Source organism: Electrona antarctica (assembly GCF_951216825.1).
Source record: "Electrona antarctica genome assembly, chromosome: 10".
Taxonomy (NCBI): domain Eukaryota; kingdom Metazoa; phylum Chordata; class Actinopteri; order Myctophiformes; family Myctophidae; genus Electrona; species Electrona antarctica.
The window spans coordinates 21,609,581-21,631,170 of NC_136791.1; the positions used below are offsets into that span (position 1 = coordinate 21,609,581).

The 21,590-nt window shown below is 46.4% G+C and overlaps 1 protein-coding gene across 2 annotated transcripts in view; it reads right to left on the minus strand.

The window, feature by feature from the left end:
* Window positions 1–3,071: 3,071 nt before the first annotated feature.
* marchf8 (membrane-associated ring finger (C3HC4) 8) overlaps window positions 3,072–21,590 on the minus strand; it is a 149,726-nt gene continuing 131,207 nt past the window's right edge. For both annotated transcript variants that reach the window (XM_079511749.1, XM_079511750.1), the window contains 4 exons: window positions 21,346–21,425; window positions 12,984–13,164; window positions 9,915–10,050; window positions 3,072–5,885 (listed from right to left, as the gene is read on the minus strand). In XM_079511749.1, the coding sequence (XP_079367875.1) occupies window positions 5,479–5,885; window positions 9,915–10,050; window positions 12,984–13,164; window positions 21,346–21,425 (804 nt within the window). In that variant the 3' untranslated portion in view covers window positions 3,072–5,478. The remainder of the gene's footprint in view (window positions 5,886–9,914; window positions 10,051–12,983; window positions 13,165–21,345; window positions 21,426–21,590) is intronic.

Genomic DNA, 21,590 nt, shown 5'->3' on the forward strand with positions numbered 1-21,590 from the left:
TCAGCACTGCACCCCAACACGTCTCTCTGTTTTGACTAAAACTACAACATGACATCACTGAGCCGCGGTGGTAAGCCACTCAGCGCTGCACCCCAACACATCTCTGTTTTTACTAAACACGGTATGCATATAGGCTTTGAAGGGCTGTTCAGACCAAGCATTAGAACTATAACTATAAAGATTCATAGAACATTCTAACGAATTGTGCAAATCCCACTTGCAAGGCTAAGTGATATAAAAAAGTGCTAAAATATAATGCATTGACCAAAAGGTTAACCTTTCAACATGTGGTTATTCTGCTTCACCAAATGGAACATTTACAAGTTTTCAAATGACATTCAAAAAGTGGGAATTCAAAGCTAACGTGAGGGCGGATAACGATACAGATACTTTGGGTCAATTCCAATTATTCCGTCAACATGTGGTCGCTTTTACGGGACTGAAACGGGACACTTTCAGTGCAACAGACACTTTTGCTCGACTGAAAAATGCATGAAAAACACATGCCTCCACGCTATAGGGACTTAAAAATGCATGCCTGTCACACGGGTTGTCTGTCTGTCTGTCTCGCACCCGAGACCGACAACACTGTTGGGGCGGCGTGCTGCCTCACACAAACACTGCATGAATGAGGCTCTCTCTCACCCTACAGACTACAGGTGCACTGAACTCACTCACTGCTTACTTTGGCGTTTTTTTGGACTACAGACCGTTTCTCTAGCCTGGGCAGCATTCCTGTTCGGGTTCATGATCCGGTCGGGAGCGGATGATCGATACGACGTCATCTTGTAGTCATTGTTTTGTAGTCATCAGGCCGGAACCCTCAATCTGGAACTTCCTTTCCCTCAAACCGATTTTTCCCAATAAAAGCTGCAGGCTACGAGAGTCACGCTTTTATTGTTATTCTTCCGGTTTGAGGGAAAGGAAGTTCCAGATTGAGGGTTCTGGCATGATGACTATAAAACAATGACTACAACATGACGTAACGATATCATCCGCTCCCAACCGGATCACACAGCAATTTTGTAACACAAACCAGGCTTTCCTCTGAGGTGGAAAGCCTGGTGACACGAGGTCTATTGCTGCACCATAATATTATATCTGCTGCCATGTTTCTAATCTCATGTATAGTACCGTATATGTCTGTTACGACTGTATACATTTATTTAGTTGCTATTTAAAGTTTGAACTGCCTCGTACCGCTCTGACTGTTTGTATGTTTCACTCTTCGCTCTTTATCAGGAATATTCGAATATCTGAATATCCTCGCACTTGTTCTTTCTTCCTATCTATCTCGGCAAATCTTCCACTTCCTGAAAACTACAAATATTTGAGCTTGTAGGAAGTTTGTAGTCCTAAGAACCCAGAGTTTTGCAGTGGGTATCCCTTGCCAGATTCACAATACATCCATTTCCGCAGGGTTTTAGATTTAAGCAGAAAATAAGCTCTGTAGTTAAACATAAATGTTTTGTCATACGACACACAATACACTCATTGACATATCGATTGATAATTATGTGCTTTTTAAAATGTATATTTCCCTGTGGTTCAACAATCATAAGAAAAGGGTATTTTGTGAAGATAAAACGTGTTAATATCACAAGACTTTGCTTGCTACAGAGCTCATTTCCACAATTAAAACTCCACAGAAGACATCATCGCTGCAAACGAGAGGGCGGGTTCTAAGCCAGAGGTTCTCAAAGTGAGTCCGGGGACCCCCAGGGGTCCTTGAGGGAGGGCGTTCAAGATGAGGTTAAATTTAAACAATAACTAAAATAATTTTAATTTCCGGATAATCTACAAGCTCACAACGTGTAGCATTGCGGTGTGTTGTGAGCTTGTAGATCGGCTATTTTTCAAGTGTTGACACATCTCGAAAACATCATATCTAAACTAGGCTCGGAAATCATCAAATCGTCAAGAATCATGACAACAAATTAGAAAATAATGAAAAATTCTCTTCCTGGCTCAAAGAAAAGTTAACAAACAGGGGTCAGTGACCAAATAGGCCTACCTATCACTTTGAGAAGCTCTGCCCTATAAGCAGACCGTTGTGGATTTCTCAACGCATAACACAAATGAACAGATATTTAAAAAAAATCCTGCACGTTGGAATATCATACTGTAAGCACTGTGTCATCCACATAGATAGAAAAAAAAAAAACACCTCCCAAGCATTTCATGTCCAAAAAGGTCCCAATATGATCTCGTGACATGGAGATTATCTAGCAATTTCCCGTGACCGGTTTAAAAACAAAGAGACAAAAAAGGGCGGTTTAAAAAAGTTTTTTTTTCTTTTTTTTTTACATTCTCAAAGCCTTCAAGAAAAGTTCATGGCGGAGGGAACCAAACCAATGTTACGTGCATGGTTGTGATCTTTCCATTATCTAAAAATGTGGTGGCTCCCGTCGCAACATTCCGTACCAATCACAGTTCAGTAACATCGTAATTCCACCGTTTTGACAGAAAATCTGAACGTCATCTCAGCAGGACTTTCACCTTTGTTTGCGTCTTTTCCTCGTCTGGCATACCAAGGTGAAGGGGGGGACAAAACGGGGGGGACAAAAACAAGATCCAATAGAGAAAGAGAGGGGGGAAACAAATTAATCCGAGTTCGCTTGAACGCGGTCCTCAGTCCCACAGATCACAACATAGAGGTTCTTGACTCATATCAAAGCTAGAAAAAAAGTGGGGTCCTTCAGGGTTCCTTGAGGCGGGAGGTTTCCCAAATGGTCCCTCTTTACAGGTCTCACAACTCTCAGAGCGTTCGAATGCGACCCAATGCACCCTTTTTGCAAAAAAATAATATGTTAATGACGTTTAGAAGACTTTCCTGGGTCTTTGTGTGTGTAATATGTGGTTTCAGATATTATAGATGTTTAGCAGTGAGCCCAGTGTCTCTGATGTCATGGACACTGGGCTCACTTCCTTCCTGGACTACAATTCCCATAATGCTTTGGTGCACTGCTCTTCCTTGTGGATAGGGGGATGGCTGTCTTACTGAGACAACATGTAGTCCAGGAAGTTAGTGAGCCCAGTGTCCATAACATCAGAGACACTGGGCTCACTGCTAAAATCTAAAATATCTGAAACCACATAGAGACCCCCAGGAAAGTGTTCTAAATCTTCTAAACGTCATTAACATATATGTTTTTGCAAGTTTCCCTTTAACACATTGTTTGCCAGGTATTAATTAATTAATATAGGTGATGTGTGCCGATGAGACATTTTTGCCGATATCGATATCCGATATAATATAATATAATTAATTGCTGTTATGGCCGATAACCGATATTACCGATGTCGATATGATCTCATTATGTATTAAAAATTAAAAGATTATAATAATTTTGTCCATTCTGAAGTCAGATTTAACTTTATTACGTTATATTTAATATTGTGAGCTTGTAGATCTGTTCAAGCTGTTACTTTGGGCTTGTTTATCTGTAAAGACAATCAGACGGATGAATTAATCGGTCCGATTGATCAATCGGACCGATGCCGATTAATCAAAAAACTACTAATTAATTCACACAAATTAATTCTTCCAAAACCGCCAGTGTTTGTACCTTATTTGTCGACCAACGGGACCCATGTGTTCACGATGGTGTCTGGAGTGGCCAGTGGCGGACAATCATATTGTCTTTCACACGAAAATAAAGAAATAAATGTAAACGCGATCATCGGTTATTTAGTTATGGGCTTGTTTTGACCAAAAAACGCAATCTAGGAAAAAGAATCCGAGATAAATGTATTTATTATAAATAAATACAGCGGATGCCAGGCGAACATTTTCACGTCCGGTTCATTTCCGGTTGTATGTGGGGAATGTTGCGTGCTCGGCAGTCAAAGTGTGTCGACGACGGGGTCCGATTCGGTTCCATTCTTTACGCTACTCAAGAGTTACGGAGATCCTGGAAGTGGAAAAGGTTTCGATATCCACCGATTAGATCAGGGAATGGTGGGTAGAAAGAGAATGACAGGAGGGAGGGAGGGAAAAGTGTAGCCGCAGCAGTAGTAGAAGAGGACGGACGGACGGATGGCAGTAGCTGGAAATGTCCCAGAGATCCGAAGTTCGTTCGTGCGTTCCAGTGTGACGCTACACGCCGTTCTCACGGCGACTCTTAAACAAACAAAACAAAGTCAGAAACAAACAAACAAACGAAGCGACGTACGCCAAAAATGACGAAGCACTCGACAGAAACGGCAACACCTTGGGACGGGAACCCCCACAAAAACGGGAGTCCTCTTTAAGTCAGCGCTGCTCTCCCAGAGGTGTGTGTGTGTGTGTGTGTGTGTGTCTGTGTGTGTGTGTGTGTGTGCGCTCGTGTGTGTGTGTGTTTATAAAGGGCTATGCTCCAGGTCTCTCCAGACAATTTGTCTGTGGAAAGCAGAACCAGCGAGAACCGATAGTTTTGAAGTTTTGTCAGTCTGTCTGAATTCAACCGACCAACCAAAATAATGACACAGATGTTGTCAAAGGTTACATTTCTGGGTTAAAATACCACGTTTCACAAGATCACATCTCTATATTCATACAGTAATCATTGCTATGCAGCGTTTGTTCTCTCCAGCGTTTGTTCTCTCCAGCTCTTAAGTTGAGTAAAACGGGAAAAAGTACATTTTCAGGTGGGTCGCCAATTTCGTCTTGTACTACAGTTTCATTTCATTTTGTGTTACAGTTCAAAGTGTTGTCTGCTCATTTTGTGTCACTCCACTTGCAGTGTACTTAACCTCAGTTCTGCACACCAGTTTTGGATGGAATTGGTATCACAAATGATCTTCTACCTGGAGGAACATTGAAAACGCCTTCGATTCTTGATATTCCTGACAGCGAGAAGTATTTTCTGTTTGCTGTTTCTTCTTGAAAGCTGAAAGCATTTGAGTCAAAAGGCCCAATCGAAAATACACCATTTTTGTGACATCATAACCCTAACCCCTCCCCTATTATCACACAGCTGTGGGTGAGGCTTAAGTTCAGGTGGCTGGTGCCAATGTTGAAAACCAGGTATACTTAATGATCTGGTGGGTGTGGCCACATAAAAACATAATTTTAACACTTTTATGAAAAAAATCTTCCTCCTAGTAGGCCTATTATCATAGTACCTACCTGATGATCATGGTTTAGGGGAGGAAACAATTACGGCACTCCATCTCGAACAAACACTATCTGAATATAGAGATGTTTAAACCCAACTGGTCATTTTAGATTTTAGCGTTTGGGCTATTTCATTTTTTGGAAGTGTGAGAACTACCATTTCAGAAGGCATTGGTAGAATCGGCCTCAATGCGGGCGTAATGGGTTAACACCTATTTTAACAAGACAATATTATCTCACAGCACCTTTAAATGGCATACGCATGGCTGCGTGCGTGTGTGTTTGTGTGGCTGGCTGCGCGCGTGTTTATGTGCACGTGCGCGTGTGTGTGTATGTGTGTGATGCGTGCAGGGGGACGGGCGGGTGGGCGGGCCTACGGGTCAGACATGGAGAACATCCATGCTGTAGTCCTCCGTAGTCTCCGTGTACGGGGAGGAGGAGTTTGTGTCGGACTGCGTGGGCACGCCCATGAGGCCCAGCGGGCCCCCCACCACCACCACCGGGCCCCCCACCACCACCGGGCCCTGCAGCGGGCACCCCATGACGGTGCCGTGCAGGCCCTCCTTGTGGTCCAGGCAGGGCTCGCTGCAGAGCGGGGGCTTCTCCAGCACCAGCTTTTTGCAGGTGGTGTCGGGCCGGTTCTGCACATAGATGACCCGGTTGTAGGCCTTGAGCCGCCGCCACAGCTGGATGTACACCTTGCACTGCACGTACATGAACACCAGGCCGCCCGTGAAGCCGATGGCCACCACCACCAGCTTGGTCCAGAACGGCCACTCCAGGATGCCTGGTGGGAGAGGTGGCGCGCACGCACGCACGCACACACACACACACACACACGCACGCACACGCACGCACGCACACGACACACATGCAGGCACACACGCACGCACACACGCGCACACACACACGCACAGAAAAACAGAAAGGGACAGGGGGTACACATACACACGTTAAAGTCGAGCCTCACTTTTTAAACATAATACACACACACACGCTGTCGTGAGTGTGAGTGTGAGTGTGAGTGAGTGTGAGTGTGTGTGAGTGTGAGTGTGTGTGTGTGTGTGTGTGTGTGTGTGTGTGTGTGTGTGTGTGTGTGTGTGTGTGTGTGTGTGTGTGTGTGTGTGTGTGTGTGTGTGTGTGTGTGTGTGTGTGTGTGTGTGCGCGCGCGCGTGCGTGTGTACACATTCAAGTACAGGGGAATCAACAACAGGGTGAAACAGAGGGAAGTACGCAAGCACAACATAGAAGTCTGAAAAAGCCAACTGCAGACTGCTTCAAAATGAACGGGTTTCAAAGGAGGGGGCAGGGAAGATAGTACACACACACACACTGTACATCACAGTATATGGTTGCTGTCGGCCGGGCGGAAACAGCGTATCTCTGTGTTTAACTTAGTATTTACTTTCGTGAATGAATGCCCTGCTTCGTCATTGTCAAAACTGCCCGATCTACAAGCTCGTAGAGAGCTAGTTTTGCTATTTTTGAATTTGAACGCTGAAAAGTACCAATTTCGTACATAGGAATGTACGAAACTGGTAACTTCGATAACTCTTTGACAACAGTGAGTGAGAGATTACGCCAAGCGTAATGTTTCATTTCTACACAAACATGACTAAAGCACAGCAGGCCCTTAGCGGTCGCTAAGAGGCCCGGGAATAGTTGTAAAACTCATAATGAAAAACACAACAGCTGAACGGAATCTGAAGCTATGAATGTCTAAAGGTCAATCCTACTGTATCTACGTGGTCGTTCACTCAGTTTGAGTACTTTTTACTGTTATTTATTTAAATATATCTATATATATCTATATAGAATGTTTGTCAAGGAGGGGCGAATGACAATATGTCTGGGGAACCAAATCCTCGTCAAACACCACACACACACACACACACACACACACACACACACACACACACACACACACACACACACACACACACACACACACACACACACACACACACACACACACACACACACACACACACACACACACACACACACACACACACACACACACACACACACACACACACACACACACACACAGTCCAGTGTCACACTTTACACTGGGATGCTAACGGGAGACGGCTATCGACTCGATCCGATCAAAACATGGATTAAATAATATAACAACCCTTATCATGTAGGTTACGGGAACGGCAGGCTTCGTGTTAAAAACGGCATGTCTGGCGTGCACACGAAAGGCCGAGCAGATGAATGATAACCATTCAAATGAAACCAGAAGAGTTTGGAAGAGAAATAGGCCTGTCGCCTGAAACGTGATGATTTAACCCATTTTGGGCGGTGTTATACTTTAGCTATTGAAAAATAGCAGATCTACAAGCTCATAGCTATGAACTTGTAGGACTGCTATTTTTTTTAATCGTAAAAATGCGGCACAAATCTTTGAATAGGTATATATTCTTTCAGAGCGAACGTTGTTTTTTATTTCGACGTCAGGCCTAAATGGGTTAAACCCCCTCAAGGAACCCTGAGAGTCCCTGGACTTTGAGACCCTCAGGGTACCTTGAGGGGGTTCCAAATGAACCCTCACAGGTCTGTCTTTAACTCTGAGAGTGTGCAAGTGGAACCAAATGGACCTGTGCCCAAAATGTCACTTGTACACGCTCAGGAGGTTCTTGAAATGAACCACTGATTGGAGAAGAGAAGGGGAATGATAGAGGCTGGAAAGGACTAGATTCTCACACGCGCACGCACACACACACACACCAAAATAAAAAGGTTGCAAAGGTGTTAAACTTTTACCTGGGATTCTTCCGGCTGCATGTATATAAAGAGAGTGTTTGTATCATGTATTATGTTATTAAAAAAGGCACAGCACACACACACACACACACACACACACACACACACACACACACACACACACACACACACACACACACACACACACACACACACACACACACACACACACACACACACACACACACACACACCAGTTCAGTATGGTGTAATAATAAATTCAACATGCAATGACGATACTTCCCCCTGTTTCAACGCGTATCATGATGACACCAATTCACACCAGAAACATTGACGATGCATTAATACATTGACTGCTGCCGACGTATATATATATATATGTTTTTTTAATAGACAATAGATGGCTATTAAAAAACATATATATATACGTCAGCAAGGCATGAGCAAGGCGTTGCTCACCCCCGCCCGCACGAAACGTGCTCACGCATGCGTAGACTACGGTTATAATTAAGATCTTCTCTCATTGTTTTTCTCTGAAAACAATGAAAAGGTTTCAGATTTTTTGACTTAATGCTGTAGGAAATACTTGTCATTAATAGTGTTTGCAAAGGTATTAATTGATTGCCTGAGTCCCGTGGTTGCTCAAATACGAGAGGCCCCCCTGCGAGGAGGAGGGTGGGGCCTTTTCACCACAGTGTAGCCTATAACATCACAGAAGACTCACTTACCATCTTCTACATTGCTTAATATAAAATACCAATACTTGGTCTTCACTTGGACTTCCTTTAGGTGGACTTATACTCATAGTAGTACTAGTATTTATGAGTGTTATTTTAACTGAGTTGAGACACTCGTTTTCTGCACAAACTCAGATGTTAGAACATTCCCTGCATGGATTACACACGTTCCTTCCGTTCCACTTGGAATCCGAGTCACGTTTTTAATCCTTTTTGCAAAGCCATAGGAAAACGGAACGAACTGCCATCTGCGATGTGATCAGCAACAGGTTCTCAAGAAGAAATCTACAGCATCTCCATGGCGACTGGACCCCCGGTGTCTCTCTGTGAACATGTGTGTGAGTCACCGACGTGTTGTTTGGATCAGTAGACAGCCTGTCCTTTTCCTCTGCACATGCAACTGCTGGAGTGGCGCTTTTCAACCCTTTTCATATCAAGGCCCATTATGTATTCAGCATCTGAGCCACGGAACGGCCCACCATTTGTTAAGATTTAGCCTCCTCTCGGACCCAGAACTTGTTTGAATGCTTTGTTGTCGTTGGATAAGATTGTGTCCACAATTCCATGCTGTATTGATGTGGTGATCAAAATAACAATTCTTCTGCATTCTCTAATTGTGTAGACTTCCTGTAAATAAACTAATGCGGATGTTTAACAATGATTTAACTCTTGAGAGCGTAAATGGAACCAAATGGACTTGTACTGGTCCATTTGGTTCCATTTTACGCTCTCAAGAGTTAAGGATCTATAAGGGTCCATTTGGTTAGCAGCTCTCCAATTTGTTGGGGAGTCCTTTCAAGGACCACTGGTGGTCCCCGGACCACTGCAGGTTGAAAACCACTGAACTACTGGATTGTTCTGAATGATGCTACAATAACCGTTACGTGGGAGAACAGAGAGAAAGATAATATTTGAGGGGAACATCGTTCCTTCTCCGCGCACTCGCGCTAATACCGGTAAGTCTGATATCTATGTTTCGAAGCGTTTATATTCCAAACGAGATGCATGCTGAAGACAGAAATTAGGCCAGAACATCGGCGTTGACATCAAAACCATGGACAGCGCCATAGATTCAGAGATAATAGCAAAGATTTGTCGGGCCGTAAACCAGGATGTGAAACAGCTCCGGGACGGACGAGCAAGGCGTTGCCTAAACATCACAGCACTATGGTTTGTGTGCTCTATTGTATGGGGCGGCGGTGGTTCAGGGGTAGAGTGGCCGAATGAGAACCGCAAGGTTGCCATGGTTCGAGCCCGGGCTCCCCCAGAGTTAGTGTTGAAGACTAACTCTGTGTGACTGTTTTGTGCGCCCCCCTACGTCGGCCCGTGGCGCGGCGGCGCCGTACCTTGCTTGATCTCCTCTGCTGTCCTGTCGATGAGCACGTAGAGCGACCACACCACGCAGGTGATGGCGATGACGTGAAACGTCACCGAACACACGATCTTCCTCCTCTCACTGGCCGTCATCTGTAGTTTCTCCCACTGGGGGGGAGGGGGGGGGGAGGTGAGAGAGATGATGAATATATGATTAATATAAAATCCACTCCCTATAGCTCCATACAGCTTGCTTATGATTCTTGATGACTATTTCTTACTTGATGACTATGCATTTGATGTATTACCTTGTGTTGTTCTTGCTTACTGTAATTGCTTGCTTACTGTATCTAAATGCCTAAACTGTAATTTGTAATATAAGGCACTGTTTCTCAACGTCAGGTCCGGGAACAACCAGGACCAGACGAAAAGAGATAAATTAAAAGTGTCAATGACTGCTGTTAGAAGTAAAAGTCTGTGATTCATGTTTTACATTAGTAAAAGTACAAAGCATTGGCATCAAAATGTACTTAAAATACCAAAAGAAAGAAATAATCATTGTACAGAATTGCCAAAAGTTTTAGAAGAAATATTTTGGGGGAAAAAAGCAGGTCTACGAGCTTTGTGCATAGATTGTCCTCACAATGTCCATTTCCTCAAATCCTTGCTATGCTCGTGGAGACGTTTTGGCACACACCAGTAGGGTAATTCAAGCACAGGTCACAAACGACAGCAACAACGTAGCCACCACCGTCAGAGATTAACACCGTAATTGCCTGGGGTTATTTAATCCATTAAATTATAGCGCCCAGTTGATTTATAGCAACGGAGCACTTTTACCGACAGACCGGATGTTGTTCCGGATGTGGCTGTAGCAGCTAGATGTAGCCAAAACACTCTAAAGGCGATCGACAAAAATGGGAGGTAAGAATAAATCTACCGCTACTAGCGACTGGACAGCGGTGGGCCGTCTAACACAGGATCTTTTTTATAATTAGACGGGATGATTTAGATTGCGAGTTATTAACGTTTTCCGATTTTCGTTGTCGGCGGCTAAACGGGGGGGAACATTTTCTATAACGTCTCACTGTTGCGCAACATCGAGGATTGCACAACAGGCGCTCCCAGGCTGTGGAGCGATGTGATACGTTTTCATATCAATAAACTTCGTCCTGGGCGTCGGGCGTTACTAATAGAAAGGACAAAGAACTTCGTCCTGGGCGATTGAGGTGTTAAGTTGGTGGTTTACTGGTGGTGGTGAAACCCATCTGGCTCTGTTGGCTGCGTTCAGGAACAGTTTAACGTGAACACTGCACCTAAATATTTGATGCTGGCAGCACACGGTTGCTGTGATCTGTGGCCAGCGCTACACACACTGGAGTGAGTGAGTGTGTGTGTGTGTGTGTGTGTGTGTGTGTGTGTGTGTGTGTGTGTGTGTGTGTGTGTGTGTGTGCACAGCAGCTATTCACCCAGAAGAGAACACCAAAACCAAAACCACGCTCACTTAAAAATGTAACCCGTTAAGACCGGAGGACGATTCTACAAATCTCTTCTCAAATCCTAACAGTTCTCTGAAAAAACATGTATGTTGCTTTTCCAGTGGTTTCAAGGACGCCCCAAAATGATATGCGTAAGAACTATGCATAACTGGTCTGCAGCCAAAGGTCATTTGTTGTCACCCTTTTAACACTTTTACATTTACACAAGTTAATTGACTGTAGAACAGCTTCCCTCCCAATAACGAGTTACACGAGTTATGTTTTCATTGTTTAATTCGCATTTTTAATACGTTTTAAGGTTTCCATCAGACAGAGTGGGATAGGTGACGCGTTTTGATGACGTCATCGAGAAAAACAACCGTCGCATGCAAAGGGTTCTGGGAAATTGAGGCTCAATGCATTGCAATGGCGGCGGCGCGCATGCAGCGGGCGCGTTCCTCCTCCACTCTGTTGCTGTGATCGCCACTTTGGATTATTCTTCAACACTACGACAAGCGATTACACCGTTTTAAAGTACATTTCCATGAAAAGCAACGATCACATCGGCGCAGTGGCTCTTCAAAGGTTAGTGAAAAGTAGGCAGGGAGATCTGAACCACGATGTTTTAATCTCCGCAGTCACTGTGTTAAGCTGTGTGTGTGTGTGTGTGTGTGTGTGTGTGTGTGTGTGTGTGTGTGTGTGTGTGTGGGGCTAACAAAGGCTGGAGGAATGTCAATGAGTGTGTCCTGCTGTGTGCAGAGATGGTGAAAGGCATAAGGGTCTCTAATCAGAGTCCAGATCGTTCAACAATGAGGGCCAATAAGCAGCATCCGGTTCCAAGCCTCAGAAACCCTCCTCAAAGCTCTGAGACAGAACAATGGCATGTTGGCATGCTGTCTGTCCATCTGTGGGCCACACAGCTCTCTCTGCACCTCTGCACACCACACACACCACCACACACACAGATCTGCAACTCTGCACACCACACTACCACACACACACACAGACACATACACATACACACAGCTCTGCAACTCTGCACACCACCACACACACACACACACACACACACATACAAATACACACAGGTATGCAACTCTGCACACCACCACACACACATACACACAGGTCTGCAACTCTGCACACCACCACACACACATACACACTCTGCAACTCTGCTGCACACATACATACACACAAGGGTGCTTGCTTGCACACATGTATGCACACGCACTGTATGCATGCATGCATGCATGAGCCTATAGGAGACCAAATCAAATGCGGAAGTAGAGCGTTCTTCAGGGTGCTTCAAAACGCCACTGAGCAACTTCCATTGAAATGAATAGCGGGGGGCGGGGCTGTCGCTCCGGTCCTCCCTCTATCCTTTGTAGAGGGCCGTCGCTCCACATTTGGTGGAGTGAAGGCATGCACGCGCGCACACACACACACACACACACACACACACACACACACACACACACACACACACACACACACACACACACACACACACACACACACACACACACACACACACACACACACACACACACACACACACACACACACACACACACACACACACACACACACACACACACACACACACGGAGGCTGTCTGACCTTGCGCAGCGGCTTGAGCTTGGTCTCCATGATGAAGTCGTACTTGCAGAGCTCACAGCAGCGCGTGTCGGAGCTCTTGATCCACTGCTGCAGGCAGGACTGATGCACATAGCGCAGGGAGCCGGTGCAGTGGCACGGAGTGATGAGAGGACTGTCCTCGTCCCCCTCGCAGTGGCAGATCCTGCACGCACGCACGCACACGGACACACACACACGCACACGCACACACACACGCACACACACTTAACGGCTTTATTTGCATTCACATTTAACAAGAAATTGTTGAACACAAACAATAGTAGATGCGCAAACTTGTAGAAAACTGTCTACAACAAGTGCTTCAGGGTACAGATCACGGGTACAGGAAGCATCGCCTTCTCCATATATGGCGACTTGGGCGACTGCCAATTTTCGCAGACACTGAACAGAATTCTGCCAATGCCTTATAGCTCTCAGCTTGTGTATTCCTGCAATCAGCAGGCCCCTCACAGTCATACACGCACGCGCGCGCACGCACGCACGCACGCACGCACGCACGCACGCACGCACGCAGATACACACAGACACACACAAACAGACAGACACGACAGCGTCCGTTGATGCGAGCACTTAGCTTCGGCGGTGGCTAAAAGGTATGTTTTCAAAAGGTTAACAATGTGAAGCTGAGCTGCTGTTGCAAACACAGCCGTTCATCAGCGGACGGTCGGAGTGCCCGGAGGCAGGCGGCGCACATTACATTTTGGCGGGACGTTCTGGACAAATGTAACGTTACAAAGCAGAGCGTTCAGTTAGCTGTGTGTGTCACCTCTGAGGAGCGTGCGGCGGTACACGCTGCGTTTCTCACAGAGAGAGAGAGAGAGAGAGAGAGGAATCCATTAGACTTTTAATAATGGTCTTTCTACCCCCCCACTAGATCACATATCAGCTGCCCACTGGCAGGTAGCTGGACAGCAGCTATTAGTCACCCACCCTCTAAGGAGTGTGTGTGTGTGTGTGTGTGTGTGTGTGTGTGTGTGTGTGTGTGTGTGTGTGTGTGTGTGTGTGTGTGTGTGTGCATGCGTGTGGTATAAGTGAACATGAGACAGAGATGGATAGTGAGAGAATATACAGACCATCTCGTCACTGTCAGGTGGAAAACTCAAATGGTTTACTTTTCAGGAAATTAGATAAAATGCCCAGCAGCGTTCCAACGTATTCAATGTACTGTAGTTATTAATTATTTTTAACACAATTTTTAAGGTGCGTATAGGCGTCCTTTCTAACCCATTTTGGGCGGGAACCCCTTTTGGTGTTTTAAGAATTATTTTATACTTCTGATCTACAAGCTTGTAGGTCTGTTATTTTTGAAAATGTGCCTCAAATCTTTGAATATATATTCTTTCAGAGTTTCAGTTTTTTCTAAATGTTTTTCTTTGCGGCTTTCACCTTTATTATTATTTTACAGACAGTAGGCTGACAGGAAATGGGGGAGAGAGATGGGGGAGTGACGTGCAGTAAAGGCCGTCGGGATCGGGAGTCGAACCTGCGGCACACCGCCAGTCTCAGACTACCGGCCAAGGTGCCTGGACCGCTGAGCCACAGCCCAGAGAGTTTCAGTTTTTAACTCAAATCTTTGCTTCTGGAGGGTCCCTGGAACAACATATTTTCAGATGGGGGGGGGAAATGAGGGCTATTTTACCCTGACCCCCCCCCCCCCCCCCCTCTACCATTTCCCCCCCCCAAAAAACGGGAGGTGTAGCGTAGATTCAGAGAAAATAGGGGGGTTTGTCGGGTCGTAAACAAGGAAGTAATGTGTGCGCACGCACAGCCAAACAGGTCGGGAGGGGATGAGCAAGGTGGTGCAAGGCAACGCCCATTTAAAAAAAAATATGTTTGCGCTCCCGTTTTATATCGATAAAAAAGACAAAACGTTGACACATGAAGATACAAGGTTTCTGCAGTTTCGGTGTCCTGCCTTCTAGTGTGTGTGTGTGTGTGTGTGTGTGTGTGTGTGTGTGTGTGTGTGTGCATGCGCACACACATATACCACTGACCCTTGATCTCCTACTTAGAGCCACCTGACTGTACTTTGCCATGACGTTTGTGTGCTTATTGTCACGTGTGTGTGTGTGTGTGTGTGTGTGTGTGTGTGTGTGTGTGTGTCTGGACTATTATAGTAGAATTTGAGAAACAGACATTGTGACCATTTTGTGTGTGCGTGTCTGTGTGTGTGCGTGTCTGTGTGTGCGTCTGTCTGTCTATCTGTCTGTGCGTGCGTGCGTGCGTGTGCGTCTGTCTATCTGTCTGTGTGTGTGTGTGTGTGTGTGTGTGTGTGTGTGTGTGTCTGGACTATTATAGTAGAATTTGAGAAACAGACATTGTGACCATTTTCCTGGTCCTTTCCTGGTCCATAAATACATTTCTAAATTTCCTCAGAAGTAGTGTGTGTGTGCGTGTCTGTGTGTGCGTCTGTCTATCTGTCTGTGCGTGTGCGTGCGTGTGTGTGTGTGCGTGCCTGTGTGTGCGTGTGTGTGTGCGTGTGCGTCTGTCTATCTGTCTGTGCGTGTGCGTGCGTGTGTGTGTGTGTGCGTGCCTGTGTGTGCGTGTGTGTGTGCGTGTCTGTGTTTGCGCGTGTCTGTGTCTGTGCGTGTGCTGTAAGGCTCTTTGAGGTCTATAATCTGCGTCCTGATCTCATGGGCTCAACCTCACGTTTCTACCAGTGCTAGGTTTGGCAGCAAGTTTTGATGTGGTTATTTTCACTTCACATTCAATAAAAATGTATTTAGTTTTAGTCATATTTTAGTCATCTGAAAAGTTTTAGTTTTAGTCGACTACATATCATGCCATTTCAGTCAACCAAATCTACAGATTATTTTGTCCACAGTTTGACTATGCCTACACGAACCATATTCCTAAACGTTACCTCAGTAAAACTATGCCTAAACCTAGCTCTGGTCCATAGCTCTAATGCGTTGCATTTAGAGCTATGTTACTCTCGACTTCCGCCGCTCGCATGAATGCAGACCAGCCTCTCGTCTTTAGTGTAAATAAAAAGAACGTTTTTGCTACTCACCAAAACAAAGGAGGGTTGTGTCATTAGAAAGCCTACTTTCCTTAGTGGAAGCACCCTGAGCCCCCCACCACACGTATAAACGGTACTTTTTGGCCAGAAAGGGATTTTGTTTCACTGGAGAAAAAATATTCTCTATGAGGCAATTCTCTGGGCAATATCGGTAGAAGGCACAGTGGATTAACTAAAAGTATTTTTTTCCGGTGCAAACAAAATCCCCTTTTGGCCAAAAAGTACCATTTATACATGTGGTGGGGGGGCTCAGAGTGCTTCCACTAAGGAAAGTAGGCTTTCTTTTTTTTTCACTTAATTTGTATTGATGAAAAGACAGACAACAACAAAAAAAAGACAAAGAAAGTAGGCTTTCTAATGACACAACCCACCTTTGTTTTGGTGAGTAGCAAAAACGTTCTTTTTATTTACGCTAAAGACGAGAGGCTGGTCTGCATTCATGCGAGCGGCGGAAGTCGAGAGTAACATAGCTCTAAATGCAACGCATTAGAGCTATGGACCAGAGCTAGACCTAATCTTATTCCTAAACGTGACCTCAGTAAAACTAAACCTAATCTTATTCCTAAACGTGACGTCAGAAACACAAGAACCCGCTGAGGGCGAGTGGCAGAGTCTTGCCCGTCAATAAGCAGGTCCGTGGACCGACCCGTCACCTGTCATTATATCCAATCACAATACCAAGACGACAACACCAGACGATAATGCCCATTGAGGAAGAGTTATTGCAACATAATATAAGAAAAAGAAACATAAAGAAGCATAAAATACAATATGCAAGTATAATCAATATAATATTCTCAAAGAAGTGCAGTAAGCAGGCAGCATTACGGACAGAAACATGACGCTCTTCACAAATCATTGAGTCAGTCAAAATTAGAACAGTCAAGTCAACAGATAAAATACAATTCAAATGTGTAGACGCCGAGGCTGGCACTCTCTGTCTGTCTATAACTGAATGGTAGTTCAGACCTTCATCGGTTAAATGTCTCTCAAACGCTATACGCCTACGAGACACAGAACCTTCCAATGGCTCATTTCAGTGAAGGTGTTGAGTGCATGAATTGCTGCCCTGCCTGCCCACTCGCCCAGTCTTTTGTTAAGCAATAATATGATCAGTCGACCGATCACCGCAATTCACATGCAGTGAATGTGTGTAACGAGGGAGGTGATTCGCTCCTCATCCACCTGTCGCTGAGCATAGACGTCGGGGGCAAGGCGTTTCTTTTAGGGGCAGGAGAGAGCACAGTTGGGCTGATATCACATGCAGGCTTTATCTCACAACCTCTACCTTCGTCCTTAAGACGTAGATATTATTATCTTCTCCAGGCCAGAACAGCTGGGTGTGGGGATTATGTTTTCGTGCCTGTCCGTCCGCATGTCTGTCAGGGCTGGACAGTCATTTTCACGCGAATTTGGCCCAGACCGGCCCACCACAACCAGCGCGCAGATAGCAGAAACTCTACCGCCCGCTCCGTCGAGGCACACACAAACAAACAAGCCCCAATACCACCACTTTTACATAACAACCTAAATGATACAAACCAACAGACAACTACACAAACCTTTGTTGCTCTCACAAGAATGATGCTGTCATGCTGGCAAAAGGATTCAAGATAGAAGAGCCTAAGAGGGTTTATTTGTCACTCACTGATACAGGTACAGTGAAATTATCATGATGGAACTGGCAGAATGGCAGCAGGCCATTCCGGTGGCCTGCCTGCGATTGGCCTGCCTGCCTGTCAAAAAAGTAAAAACAAAATAAAATGATTTTTTTTCCTATAACTTTGTAACAATTGCCCTTTATCACTTAAGGAAAACCATTAACTAAGGAAAAATAAACAACAGGATCGTAAGGTTATAGTTTAAATTATTTATATAGAGATGCAGCAAATGAGAATTTGTCAAACAAACGGAGTTCAATAGAACTAGTGCACTTGGCACAGTGCGTCTGTCCCTGTCTCTCTCCCTGCAAAATGAAGGAATAAACAGGTAAACAACCTGAAAACAACAAACAATACTCTCCTCAAAACCCCTTCCGCCCCAAACGAGTCCCGACGCTCTCTGTGGCGTCTAGTGTCACAACGTATTCAACAACCAAAACAATAAACAACCCCTCCCAAAGTCAAGAGCGCAAAGCCGCGCTAAATTAATAAATAAATAAATAAAGTCCGCGTCCTCTTCCTTGATTGGATGCGACGCGCCCGCGATAGTCTTTAATAGCTCCTCGCTTGGTCCCAACGAAACGTAAAAACTCCGCTCTGAACGGTCCAACGCAAAAACACGATTGGGGTACCCCTAATTAAATCCACCCAGAATAGTTTGGAATGATCTCACCATTAGCACGCCGGCAACGGATAATCCAAACAAATGACCGATTCACCACGGCAGCAACCAGCACGTCACTCTTCCCGATGGCCTCGACGGTCCTTCTCTTTGGCTGCAGATACTTTGTTAAACTTTTACTTCAATGACTTAACCTGTATCTGGCGCCCGGAGCTTCTCTCTCCTGTGTAGGCCTACACCTCTGTTTGCAGTTTCTCCCCCTGTTCCCCGTGTGTCACTTCCTCCCTATGAAACCTTAGTGTGGGTGGCGACATCAGTCCCTGACAGCTGTCACTCACCCTAGGTCCATCAAGTCCCGTTACCTCTCTCGTGAATAGGAGAAAATACTATTTAGCCAGTATCACATGTTACATTTCACTTCATAAAAATATTAACACGTATAGGGAAAAATAAAGCAGAATAACATGGAAATGTGCTTCGTCACAACTTGAGCGGCCCGCTACGGTCGTGGCCCACCGGTAATATGCCCGATACGTCCTGTGGCCAGTCCACCCCTGGTGTCTGTGTGGGTGTGTAAATAAAAAAGAAAACCGGGCACTGCTGGTGTAAAAGTGTGAAACTTAGTGTGAAACTTTGCACACACAATCGACCCCAAAAAATCATTCAGTGCTAATCATTTCTCCACCAGAACCTCTCTGTGCCCAAACCTCAGCCACAATCAATCATTCATACCAACCTATATTCAGTCTGAACACACCAAGCCAATCAATCTAGTGCTGAACTCATTTGGATGGCGAGACTGAAAACACATGGAGCGTGCAGACACAGACAGACGGTGTGTGAATTGTGATGAGCAGACAGAGCGGAGCACACAGACAGACGGTGTGTGTGATGCGCAGACCCCTGAAGAGCTCTACTGTGGAGTTTGAGCGGGAGCATATGAACTATGCTACATGGAGGAGGTTTCCTGGGAGCCTCTAGGACTCTATAGGTTCATAGGAGGATCTTTCCTGGGAGCGTCTATAGGTTCTACAGAGTCAAAGCAGATGTTTCTGGTCCGTTCCACCGGTCTCAGTGGCTCGTACTACTTCACACGGGGGGGGGGCACTCTACCACACGGGAACCATCCAGGCAGACAGACGGTCACCAACCTGCAGAAGTCCTCGCAGAGCGAATAGGGCGAAAGGGGCTCCGTTTTCTCCGCCATGGGACTCACGCAGCGAGTGTCCTCCAAGTCGCTGTCCTCGTCCATGTAGCAGAGGGGCGCCTGCAGCGCGGCCTGCAACGGCCCCGTCGCCATGGTGGAGCCCGTGGCCGGTCCCACGAGAGGAGGGGCAGTGTCGTCGAGGTCGCTGCCCTCCAGCATGGCGTGCAGCCGTGAGGCGTAGCTACTCATCAGGTCCGAGCACTGCAGGCTGGTCGCCGTGGAGGAGCGGGAGGGGGAGGGGCGGGGCCGCAGGAGGCGGAGGAAGGTGGAGCTTGTCGTGGGCGGCGGCGGCGGTGGGGCGTTGGGACGGAGGAGGAGGGTGTTGGGCGGGGGGGAGAGGGGGAGGAGGAGGGGGAGGCGGCGGGACGGCCCCCGCCATGTATCCGTAGTCGCTGGTGACGGAGGGAACGAGGTGGGGCTGCGCACGTGCAGCGCTGGCGTCGGGCCCTCGTGCGCTTGGAGGCCCGTGGTCGCTCCTCGGGTCCACGGAGGCTTGGGGCCCCCCGGGTCCCGCCTGCGGGGGCGCCAGCTCGCCCTCGGAGTAGGCACGGTCGATGAAGCGCAGGCCGCTGCCCAGGCCGCCACCCCCGCGCTGGCCCACGTCGTTCAGAGACAGAGAGAACCTCAGCTGATTGGACGAGGACGACGATGGGGGGCGGAGCAGGGAGAGCCAGTCCGTCACGCCAGCGTATCCGTATCCTCGCAGCAGCCGATTAGCCGGCTTGGAGGAGGAGGCTGTTCTCGCCGCCGGGTCCGCTAAGCAGACGGTGGTGTGGTGCGAGGAACACTGGGAGGTTTTTCCGTTCAGCAGAACCACGGCTGTCTGCTTGAGAGCATCCTCATTCCGCAGGCTGCGTGCGTGCGTGCGTGCGTGCGTGCGTGCGTGCGTGCGTGCGTGCGTGCGTGCGTGCGTGCGTGCGTGCGTGCGTGCGTGCGTGCGTGCAGGAGGAAAAACATACAATGGACAGAAATGGTGAGAGCAGTCACCACAGTGGTGGAAAAAGTAACTCACATGTTGAGTGTTTCAAGTAAAAGTATCAATACTGCATTATAGAAATACTCCGTTAAGTAAAAGTTAGGAATTCAAAATGTATTCGAGTTAAAGTACCAAAGTATTGTCATCAAAATGTACTTAAAGTACCAAAAGCAAAAGTACTCATTATGCAGAATGTCCCATTTCACGTTTTATAATATATAAAAATCTTAGGAAAATAGCCAATCTACAAGCTCACAATGCGTCACATCGCATTAACACATTGTGAGCTTGTAGATCTGCCGTTTTCAAATGGCCAAAATGTATACAATGCTGAAGTGGTTAATGTATGGTTTGTATTTGTAATAATAATCATAATCTACGTTTAGTAGCCAACTAGTATAGTAACTAATGTTTATTGGAAAGTGGAAATACTTCAACATTTTACAATAACTTAGTTCATTTCCACCACTGCACACAAACATGGACAGAAATGGACCATTGAGAGATGGAATGAATGGACAGACAGCATGGAACTGACAACACACTGGTCACATGACCACTGACCACATGACCACCTGTTGGGGGGGGGGGGGGGGGGGTCAGTGTTGTAAATAGGTTTTCAATGTAATGGTCTTTTAAGATGGGTCCCAGCCAAGGGACATTTTATGAGTCCTACTTCAACAACGTTAAGAGTACAGTACTGAGTACAGTATTGCGTTCCCAGGACCCCCGGAGAGGGTGGCATGATTGCGTCAATTTAGTGAATCTAAAGGATGCAGGCTATTTGCATCAGTGGGGGGGGGGGATCAAAGGTCAGGGACAGGGTTGAACATACCTGCAGATATCCTGGTTCGACGGGGTGACGGACGTCCTCGAGAAGCTGCACGGGGCGTTGACCGAGGTAGGGCTCCCCGCCTGAGTGACACACACACAAATTCATTGAAAGTGATGAAACGTAGAGAAATGACACGGTATATAAACTCTGTGTGTGTGTGTGTGTGTGTGTGTGTGTGTGTGTGTATTATGCGTGCGTGCGTGCGTGCGTGCGTGCGTGCGTGCGTGCGTGCGTGCGTGCGTGCG